Here is an 11,518-nt window from a genome sequence, read left to right as displayed (position 1 = left end):
CCCAAAAAAAACAACAAAAAAACGCACATGCAAGCAAAAAGTAGTGGAAAAAAAGTGTTTTGAGAAAAAACAAGGTTTAACATCGAAAATGCTAGTACACAACGTAGAACCTAATAAAATTGAATTCTGTTTATGTTAATCAATCAGGGACTAGTGTCAATAAAATATAGACTGAATGAAGGATAGGAAAATACCAAAAGTAAAAAGTGCTCAGAGTGAGTGTAAATCAGTCTCTGAGGCCCAAGACCCGATCCGCGAGCCCCCTTAAAGAAGAAAAGAAATATAACTGTGGGAATAGCAAATCAGTGGTTGTCATAGACGTACCTGATTTATAGCAAACTACTCGCACAGGACCCTCGCAGTTGTCTAAAGCTGGTGATCCCCACGCAGGATGGTCACAGTCTTCGATGCTGCTCTCATTTCCTAAACACGTCAGACCTCTCAGCCACGCATGGTAAATATCATCTGTTTTCTCATTGTTGATCCTGTATTACAGAGGAATATTGAAAAATACTTTTTACCCATGGGCCTATAATTAATATCAATGCCAAAAATATACTTTGTAGAGAAATTTCAAAAGGACAAACATTAATGGAAAACAGATATTATGTACAAAAATGAACATTGGATTAGGAGGTTAAATTGTACCCTTGGCAAGTGTGTGTTGCACCATGGATGGGCTTTATATAATTGCCACACAAGAAACAAAAAAATAAAGGAAACACAAGTCATGTACACATGACAAAAAGAATTGATAAAGATAAAGACCATTTTATCTGCCCTTTGTGAAGGTATTTGGAGCACTTTTTTCCCCCGAACGACGGATAATCAATAACAATCTTTAAAAAAAACTGCAGCAGGACAAAGAAGAACATTACAGTTTTTTAAACACAATTTCACCCACCATTTTTGTCATAAAGAGGGGGAAAAAAAGAGTTCTGAAGAAAGTCTGGTTCATTAGAAGCTGAAACATTTGAGTACTGGTTCAGAGCCCTAGAAAAGTCAAGAGAAAAAAATATTCAAAATGACACTTCGCCCCCTCCCACTCCCATCAATTTTTTTCAAAACAAAGAAAAAGAAAGAAAATTTATAGGAATTAGATATCATACAAAGGTATTTTTGTCTCCAAGCATAGTACGAAAGAGGAGAACAATTCAAGGGGTCAGGACACCTCAAAGTTATGTCCAAAAAAAAAAGCAATAAAAACAATAAGACTAAATAAATGATATTACATCCTGCAGTGGAGATTGGGTAATTTGAGGCCATAACTCTAATTTCAATCTATTCAGTCATTTCATTCAAATACTCACTACATGTATACTATGTGTCAACGTATGAAAATTTTTCAAAATGACATTTCTCTGTGAGATTTATCACAGATTTTCTATTTTGAAGTAATTAGGTGCTCCAAACAGAGTATTTTCTCATATCTCTCGGTTTAAAAAATTTCTTTAGCTTGATATACGATACTTTTGCTTTCCCATTCTTGACATAATGTAACAAAATACAGTAGACACATGAAACAAACCATTCAGTTTCACACTAGCAAGAAATGACGTAGTTAAATATTTTGACATTTATTTTTGGCAGAGCAAAGGTATATTTTTCTAGAAGTGAGCTTATGTTTTCTGGCATTGACAAGTCTCTTACACAGGCTACCTACGAGTGCTAGAACGGGTTGCAAGATGAAAGCCTGGATAAAAAGCAAGAAAGGAGTGAAAACACAGAAGAATTTTTAAGTTGTGTCAGAGGATGGTAACAGCACGGTGAGGTGTTCAGGAAGAGAGAAGGAACATGTAACTTAAGTGGCAATGAGACCAAAGGGAAAAAAAATGGATAACAAAAAAGGAAAAGATGATGACAACTGCCGAAACAGCGAATTCCTCACCGTTTCCCTCCACTGTAACCTTTCCCCATCATTCTACAGGCAACAGATGCTTCGTTATCAGTGAATTCAGATTCAAAGATGGAATCATCCATACACACACGACCCCACACACCCATGTATTGCACCTCTAAAATGCCAGCGTGCTCAGAACCATCTACGACACGTGTTTTCAGTGCTGAAAAGAAAAACAAGTAAAAATATGTATAAAGCAATGTTTTAAAGGTGAACTTTTCAACTTCAGACACTTTCTAAATAAATGGGCATTTATAGAATAATCTTTCACTGATCTAATTTCCCTCTATCTGGAGTTATACTTGACTCCTACCCATGTACTCGTCCCCCAACCCCCAACAAATAAATAACTTTAATGGAAATAAATAAACAAAAGTGTCACAAAACGTTGGAGTCAGTTTTCTGGTATGTGGAGTTATTAGTATCATCTGAAAGCTTAGTCATTTGCCTTGCTTTTTAAGAAAAAAATACTCTTCTATCTTGAAAAGAAGTCCAGAGGCAAAATTAACGAGAAAAGGGCTGCCAAAGTTTGAAAGCTGCAATATCTTGAGAGTCCTTGAAAATTTAAAATTTACATATTTTCAGCTTTTTATCAACATTTTTCAGAAAAATTCATATAGAAATTTGCTTCACATGGACATAGAAGGTCCTGAGCCAAAAAACTAAAAATCAATAAAAATTGCTTAGCTGTTGGAAAAATGCCTGTTTCTCAATTTTATTATTTTGACACACGTCTGATTTCACCACGAAGCTTCACAAATATGTTTGTTGCATTAGAATAGACAGTGCCTATGATAGATAAAGATGATATAAGGATATGCTACTTAAAAATATCAAATCATTGGAGAATCACCATGTATATATATGTTTGGCAATGATGAATGGAAAATTTAGAGGTAGCCTACATTAGGATTTCATAGAGAAATTAATGGTTATAACAGATAGTAGTGGATGGATGTGAATGACCTATTTGGGACTTATTCCAAGCAATAGAGCCAATTTTTAATCAAGTTCACAACAAAAGAAGAAAATAGTCTAGGAGCTTAAGTCCCTGGTCATATTCAGTTTCAAGTTTATATTATTAACATTGCTTAATGTTTCAAAAGAAAATAATGAAAAGGAAAAATAAAATTGATGATCACTTCTAACATATCTCATTTGTTGTCTTTATGTAGCCTACCTTATCTTCATTTCCTTGAAGAATAGATGGCATGACATGCCTTTGTAGAACAATTCTCATATGAAAAATACAAGGTCTCAAAAAATTCAATACTGAAAATAGAAATGGCCCATATACTCCTACCTCACCATTGAATTCTGATCTCTCTCCTCAACTACTTATCAGATTTTTCCCCCATGCAAATATATAAGCACCATTACACATATCAACAGAATAACCTGGACAAATGGAAAAAAGACTGAACATACTGAAGATGAATATTAACACTTAGTATGCCATCTCCCCCCAAAAAACAAACTCAAGAAGAAAATTTAGCACTTTCAAAGAAGTCGATTCTCGTGCTTAAGAGACAGTACTTGACATGAGGCAGGAACAACAAAGTCTTTGAAAACATTAGCATTTAAAAAACTGTGCCTCTTACTGGTATCAATCTCTTCAAAAGGTTTGTCATAACATATGACCGCAGCCAGGTTGATTATAGCCTCATTGAAGTTGCACAGACCAGTCTGTATCATGCCACATTCAGTTAGAGATTCCTCCTTTCCAGTACAGGTAAAGTTAGTCATGCTCCCCATAGCAGTGAGAGAGCCGTAAGACACTGATCCCAGAGAATTACAACACAAGGCACGCCCGTCTGCAAAGCCAAGCTCACGACATGCAACCTGGGAACAAAATAAAATGCTCAATGAGTTGACATTAAAAAATAGAAGTGCTTTTAATGGACAAAAACAGAGATTAACATTAAAATCCTATACATATTTATGCTCATATATAATTATAATCTTCACAGACAAGCACCAAATTATTCAGATACTCTCACTTGTATGTGAAAAGATGTATACACACACACACACTCACACACACACACACACACACACACACACACACACACACACACACACGCACACACACACACATACACACATACAAACACATCAACTTAAACAAAAATATAAAACAAATGGTTAAAATAGCGACAATGAAAGAAAGTCTACAGCTTTAAAATCAGCGTCATACAATACATTTATTACTATCATCATCACTCATCTCCCTCATCCCCACTGCTGCAATTATTATAAAATACCAAATGCACACTTGCAGGACTACCAAACCCTCAACTGGAATAGCACATATGAATTTAAGTCCTCAAAAGTTGAGGCGGGACATAATTTTTAAAAATGTCTACGTCTCCTGTCTTTCTTTCTTCTTTCTTCTTTATTCTAACTGAGTGGGTCAAATGTTAGGCCTATGTCTCAAAGATGGCTTAATATGTAAGTATAGTAGAGCATTAACGATAAAAGACTTATTATCTCCACAATTGTTTACCCTGGCATCGTTATCATCCCAGTCGACATCGCACACCTCAAACCAGCCATTCTCTCTTTCCAAATAAACCTCTACAGAACCAATATGGTAGTCATTTGGCACAGCTGAGAGGAGGCGAACTGTGAGAGATAAAGGTACTCTGTTAGAAACTGAACTGAAACATACGGATGAATAAATGGCAGGTTAGATAAACAGACAGATACAAAAGCAGATCAACAAACATAATTACAGACAGTTGGGCACACAGTTTTGCTTTAGTATGATGGGTGAAATCATAATAACCTTTAAAGATAAACATTCAAGTTTCAGACCTGAGAAATTGGAACATGAGACTCCTACGTCTTCCACAGGATCACAGTCATGGTAACCCCAAATGTCATGGTCACAGTCGAGAAATTCCTGGCCAGGCTCACACGATACTTCGTCTAACCAGGTTCGCTCACTGGAGCCAAAAACGCCTTCTTCTTCAAACTGAAATGATACCCAGATTCAAGTTCCACACTCATTTCTTCATGAACATAATTATTGTGGACTTACTTTTTTCAGTGTACTTGAAAGGTGCTGTTTACTTCTATTGTTGCTATTAATGATTTTGTTGCATTTGTTATGCTATATGCTGCTGCTGCTGTTATTGCTGCTGTTGCTGCTGCTGTTGCTGCAGTTCAGGTTGTTCTAGATAAAAACAAATTTACCATACAACAGTCTTTAAAAAATGTCTCTTTCCAAAATTTTTATCACAAGCCGATACTGAACAAATAAGATAATATTATAGTAATATTTTGTGTAGGTAAGTGAAAAGGACAAAATGTGAAGCTTTGATGCAAAAGGGATCATATGTACTATTGTGTGAGTATGTTTAACCTTTACATGAAATAACATTTCAATCAAACAAGAAGAAAAAAAAAAGAAGGTGCAATTGATGAAATCAAAGACAACATGTAACCAAAGAAAAACATCGTGGCTCCAATATTTCACAGACAACCTACAAGCTGCAATCTATATTATGTTCGAATTGATTATTTGTGGTGTTTCAGAAATTTAACCACTAACGGCTCACTTCACTAAAAAAATAAAAACATTTTCAACTTTAAAAAAGCAGCAAATATAGTTGTCATGGCTAATGAAAATAATAATAATAATAATAATAATAACAATAACAACAACAACAATAATAATAATAATAATAATAATAATAATAATAATAATAATAATAATAATAATAATAACTTAAACATCGGGTAAAAATAGAAAAAAAAATGCAGTAATTCTATTCTTAGTAATAATCAATTTCAAGACAATATTTTGGGAGACTGCGCCCCCCCCCCCCCCCCCCCCCCCACTCACCTTAAAAAAAAATACCTGCTTTAAAACATGACTATAATGAATCTCATAGTTAAAATCTCAATACAAATAGTAAGAATAAAAGCGAATGATGTGGTAGCTTATATATACTTTAAAGCTATAATTGGACCCCACCTACCATTCTCCCACCTATCTATTCTTTCATAGTTTATAGGCCCCTTTTGACTTTCATTTAAAAAAAAAAAAAATTAATCTCTGAACAATCTGACAAACCTAATTTCTTTACGTGTATGACCAGTCTCAGAATTGTCCATAGTTGCCTATCAATTTTAACATGTTATATGGGAAAAAAGAGGGGGTGGTGGTGCAACCAAAGTCCCAACAAATCAACAACTTTCATGACAAAATAAAACGTGCCATTGGGTTTATTGCAAAGTAAAAAGCGTTTGTTTGTTTGGGGTATTTTTTCCCAAGCAATGTTGGGCAGTAGCAGCTGGTACATTTGAAGATACAATTGAAAAATAAAAAAAGCAGGGTTAGCTCAGATATTATGGTGGTATATCGCCATTACAGACGCCCTATGTGGCTTTGGTGTCAGTCTAGCCTAGATCTTTAATGCATAAATAAAAGTTGTACATTTTGCTTCATTCGTTGTGGGTTTTGCTGACCCACACTTAGGGCCTATAATAAGGATATATTACACACACACAAACAAACACACACAAACAAAAGAAAAGAAAAAAAAGGTTTACGAGGAGTTTGTTAGCACAAATAATACAACAGATGTCTCACATTCATTTCACACAAAGTGAAAACAGAATAGTACAAGTAAATGGAGTTAAGGGCACAATGTGGAGCGATGAAAATAGTGTTAAAAAAAAGATCGAATACACAAAACACGAGAAAGCAAAATTATTGGGTGATAACAATATAGGGCCTACTACAACAAAATGAAATGTGTCCCTTTGTTATTATCTTATTGTTCATGTACAAAAAAGAAGTATTCTGTTTTGTCTCATTCCATTATATTTAACCAAGCATCAGCATAATAATAATAATGATAATAATGATAATAAAAAAATAAAATAAATAATAATTAATAATAATAATAATAATAATAATAATAATAAGATAAACGGTGATGATGATGGTAATAAAAATAATAATAATAATAATAAAAATAGTCTGATAACAATAAGTCAAGTGCAAACAATGCAAAAGGATCAGCAGGGAAGCTTAAAGAAACACATAATATATATAGCTTCATATATAATATTATGATAATATATAATAATAACTTTATATGTCAAAACAGATAGGTGGATATCTGGGATAAACCCGAGCGTGGTAATTTTTTTTTAAAACACCAAAAAATACAAAACAATAAAAACACAGATTAGTCTGTTGTGGAATTAGAGGTGGAACAAAGTCACAAGAAAGTGAAAAAGAGCATTTTTTTGTTTTTACTCAGTTGACTGCGCATTGCTCACCAAGCTTTCCCAAAAGGAATGTCGCAAACTCTGAAAATGATTTTCATCATTACAATGAGAGACATTTAATTTTTGTAATAAGTTAGCATATACGTCTCTTTTCTTTGTTTTTTTGCTCTGGTAAAAGCACAGATGTGTTTGTTTTTGTGTGTGTGCGCGCGCGTGTGTGTGTGTGTGTGTGTGTGGGTGCATGTGTGTGTGTATGAGAGTGTGTGTGTGTGTGTGTATATGTGTGTGTGTGTGTGTGTGCGCGCGTATGTGTGCGTTTAGTTATAGTTTAAGTAAGAGTTCTGTGGCATATGCAACACAAATAGTTCACAACATAAGGTCCCACCCCCCCCTCCCACAAAAAAAATAAGTACAGAGTAACACACTAAAAGAGGGGTGGGGGATGGTTGTGAGTGGAAAAAGATAAAACTGAAAGGTGAAAAGGAAGAGAGAGAGAGAGAGAGAGAGAGAGAGAGAGAGAGAGAGAGAGAGAGAGAGAGAGAGAGAGAGAGGGGGGGGGATTGGTTGAGTATAGGATACAACAAGAGGACATGGGACCTACATCAACATCTACTTCATACCGGTTATATTAGGCAGCTTTCTGTGAGGGTGTGCAGCATTCGACAGATAGATCGACAGACAAACATACATACATACAGACAGAGAAAAGGATGGATGGATGGATGGACGGATGAATCAAAGAATGAATGGGCGGACGGATGGATAAAAAGATAAATAGACAAACTAGTTAAACAGGCATGCAGACAGACGTACATGCTGACACAGAGAAAAAAACCTGGATAGATGGATACATTGAGAAGGAAATAAAGGAAGAAAGAGAGTGTGAGAGGGAGGGAGAGAGAGAGAGTGTGAGAGGGAGGGAGAGAGAGAGAGAGAGAGAGAGAGAGAGAGAGAGAGAGAGAGAGAGAGAGGGAGAGAGAGACTTATATACTGTTGACTTTGATTTACAATATACCTCAGAAGTTATCATTAACCTTGGAAATACGTTGGTGCAGTTAGATTATTGACACAGGAAGGGAAATTATCACTGCATTTTTTTTAACCTAAAAAAAAATCCCCCACTTACTGAAACTAAACGTAACAGATTTTTAGGTTTGAGTGTTATTGTCTTTGTTTTTGTTGAAACTTTTGTACTAATAATTTGTCAAATGACATTTGTGCCATATACACATAGGATAGTCTTGTTTGTCTGCGTGGGAAAGCCATAAACCATAAACGTTAAACTGGTGGGGGGTTTTTTGGCAAGTATTTTACGACGCTCACAACTGCATAATAAGGTCATATGAGTGCGCTGGACACACCTAACATTTTCAGTTGGTAGAAAATTTTGTATTTTGTCCGGGTGGCGGCGGAAGCCTACTCTTGTCAATTTTGGACCACCAAGGGATCTTTAAGGTGCGCAACTTGCACACAGGACCTCCGAGATTTTTCGCCCTTGTCCGAGAAGGCTAGGTGTAAATCTTCCTACCAGAAGATCAGGTGTGTGGCTGAAAGACAGCAGTAATTATAAGAAGGAGCCAAGGAAAAGCAGTGGAAAGGCTGTAGAAAGAGTCAGGAGCCCAGAGGAGGGGGTGGGGGCAAAAAGTGGAGATGAAAGCAGACGATAGAAAATTGCTAGAGAGCAGGAAAGGAGGCGAAAGCAGACAATTTTAGAATTTAAAAAAGTTTCCGTCGCTACCCAGATTCGAACCCGGGACCTTTGAATGAGAGGCAAACGCCTTAACCTCTAAGCCACGTGAGCCCTTAACGTTCAACTGAATATTCAAACATATACAATACGTAAAGAAATAGTTTCGTTTGTTCAGAAAGCTATGAGCGCCACCAGAAAAGTTCTGCAAATGGATTAACTTTGATGAACGATTTTCTTTTATAATGCATTCCCATATGAAATTATTCGTAGTAGCACTGCTCTGAGGAGTCTTAAATATTATGAGATCTTTTAACCAAAGGGCAAATATACTATAGGTATGCCATGCATGATCCACTAGATCTCTATTGTTAAAGGAATAGTACCATACAAGACATCAAAAGAAATAATATCATTGCATCCTACTGGTCATTTCTCCTCATCATTGACGACATTGAAGTAGACTAATCCAACTCCAGATCCTGGTCTACAATATAGTAAAGTTGTAGACCTAGAACAGTCTTCTAGGCTTTATTACTCAAATTAGGTGAGCTTAATTAAGAAATCAAATTAGTTCCAAAAGAGAAAGAGAATGTGACCCACCTCGCCAATCTTGTAGCCCATTTGTCGACAAGCTGCAGTTGCCGACTGTCCTTGGAAACTGTCATCACAGACGGATCCCCAGGGCATGAGAGGACTAAGGCGGACCTCCAGGCGACCACTGTGGGTGTTTGGTCTCAGTGCAGGTCCCTCCACGAGTCGCATCTCCAGTACTTGAAGAGCATACGAAAGAGGGAGTGAACAAGCGCGATTTAAATGCATGAAATGTAGGCCTACTACACATACATGTATTGGAGGAATACTTAGAAAAATACATTAAAAAAGCAGTACGGAAACTTGTCCCTACCTATCCCCACCACAACCTATCCTGGAAAAGGGTACAAAGACAAATGACAGGGGTAAGAGTTTTTTTTCTTTCATGGCACAAGACGTTACAATTAAGTGGGGCTTAAGTTAGAGACATTCATTTATTATAACACTTCAAGTTCAACAATGGAGGGAACCATGGAAGTGTCACAGCTATAAATAGAAAATAGAATTTTCTGCAAAAGTTTCAAAAATTGTGAGATCTCAAAACTAAAGGGTGAACATACTATATGTGTGCCAAGGATCAATCAACCTGAGTTTTAATATTAAAGGAATGTACCATACAAGACATTCCCCCCTGGCCTCTTACATAACCTAATAGTGTTGATAGGGGTGTTAAACCTTCACCGTTTCAGCATTGGTGCGTTTCTCACCATCATTGACGTTATTGAAGCAGACTAATCCAACGCTAGAATCTGGTCTACATAGTGACGTTGTAGAGCTAGAACAGTCCCCCAGGCTTTTCTCGGAGCCCTCGCAAGACATCTTTCGGTAGAATCCTTCTGTATCTCTATGTCCCAAGTATGCTCCAGCCACACCCTGAAGGATAAAGTACATGTACTTTTAAAAATTAAACAGTGATTGAAAAAATGTTTGTGTTTTACACCCTCATAGACACAATTTAGATAATATATGGGGAGGGCTTCAACCCTGCCTGTCAGGCTGATTAATCCAGGCGTAAAGTGATACAATGTCCCAGAAGAAAGACGGAGATACTCAATGTTGTTGTTGTTGTTATCGATCCAGCAACATCTGGGCTCTCGCCCTTCTGTCCAATGCCATTTAGTGATAAGTGCAGGTTTGCTGCAGTTGCTGTAATGTTCCGTAGAGTGTGTTGTCGAAGTTAGGTCTCGGAGGGAGAAGGGTAGCTCTGATGTCATTTAGGGCTGTACAGTGGAAAAGGTGATGTTCCACTGTCTCATATGCATAGTCACACAAAGGACACATTGGGGGGAAGTTCTGGTTTTATTCTGTTTAAGTGAAAGTTGAGCTGTATATGTTCTGTTCGTAGGCGGAAGATCGTGGTCTGTTTCTTTCTCTGTAGGTGGTTGATATTGTCATTTCGTTTTGTTGTAGTCATATGTTTGAAAACTGCTCTGCCCGTCTTTCCCAAGGTCCATCTGTTCATCCAATCTTGTTTGCTGTTGCTTTTAATGATTTGTTTTGCAGTTGCAGTGTTGCATGCAGTTGGAATGTTGGGTTGTTCCTGTCTAGATCCCCTTCTGGCGAGTGTGTCTGCTCTGTCATTTCCAGGTATGTTTGAGTGTCCGGGAATCCACTGCATCACCAGGTTGACGCCACAGAATGTTATCAGATGATGGGAGCCAAACTGTATATGTGTCAAGTCTTCGTTTAGATGGTGATCATTTTCTATTACTTGCAAGACTGATAGTGAGTCAGTGAAGATCACTATACTCTGGGTTTTGTTTGGATGAGTGTCAACAACTGTGCGGAGATGGTATAGTGCTGTTTGATGTGATGCAAGCATCAACTTCACTGGGTCTGAAGATTTTGTGCTATTGTCTCTGAGAGAAGTTTTAATGATTGGTTTTTCCATAGAAATGTGGGGAGGGATGTTTTGGTTGACTCTTTTGGTTTCTCTTCTGTTTTGTGGTAGGTGGTGGCTCTCCATTAGTTCTGTGATACGATGCATGACTGATTTTTGTTGAAGTCGTTTCTTTGGTTTCCATGTTTCTACTAATTTCCTGTTTGGGTGGTTGGGGCACATTCTTTTGGTTCTTTCATGAAGCTCCAAA

General features: G+C 36.9%; 1 protein-coding gene across 1 annotated transcript in view; it reads right to left on the bottom strand.

Annotated features, from left to right (window-relative positions):
• The window catches only part of LOC101855611 (deleted in malignant brain tumors 1 protein), an 82,467-nt gene extending 72,133 nt beyond the window's left edge, over positions 1-10,334 (bottom strand). Inside the window, exons 1-8 of the mRNA XM_013082430.2 lie at positions 10,136-10,334; positions 9,438-9,607; positions 7,199-7,228; positions 4,718-4,877; positions 4,407-4,525; positions 3,502-3,742; positions 1,889-2,063; positions 325-485 (exon numbers count right to left, since the gene is read on the bottom strand). Coding sequence (XP_012937884.1) covers positions 325-485; positions 1,889-2,063; positions 3,502-3,742; positions 4,407-4,525; positions 4,718-4,877; positions 7,199-7,228; positions 9,438-9,607; positions 10,136-10,319 — 1,240 coding nt within the window. The 5' untranslated portion in view covers positions 10,320-10,334. The remainder of the gene's footprint in view (positions 1-324; positions 486-1,888; positions 2,064-3,501; positions 3,743-4,406; positions 4,526-4,717; positions 4,878-7,198; positions 7,229-9,437; positions 9,608-10,135) is intronic.
• Positions 10,335-11,518: the final 1,184 nt, after the last annotated feature.

The sequence above is a fragment of the Aplysia californica genome, unplaced genomic scaffold, assembly GCF_000002075.1.
Source record: "Aplysia californica isolate F4 #8 unplaced genomic scaffold, AplCal3.0 scaffold00008, whole genome shotgun sequence".
NCBI classification, from domain to species: domain Eukaryota; kingdom Metazoa; phylum Mollusca; class Gastropoda; order Aplysiida; family Aplysiidae; genus Aplysia; species Aplysia californica.
This window is presented reverse-complemented; position numbering and strand designations above follow the sequence as displayed.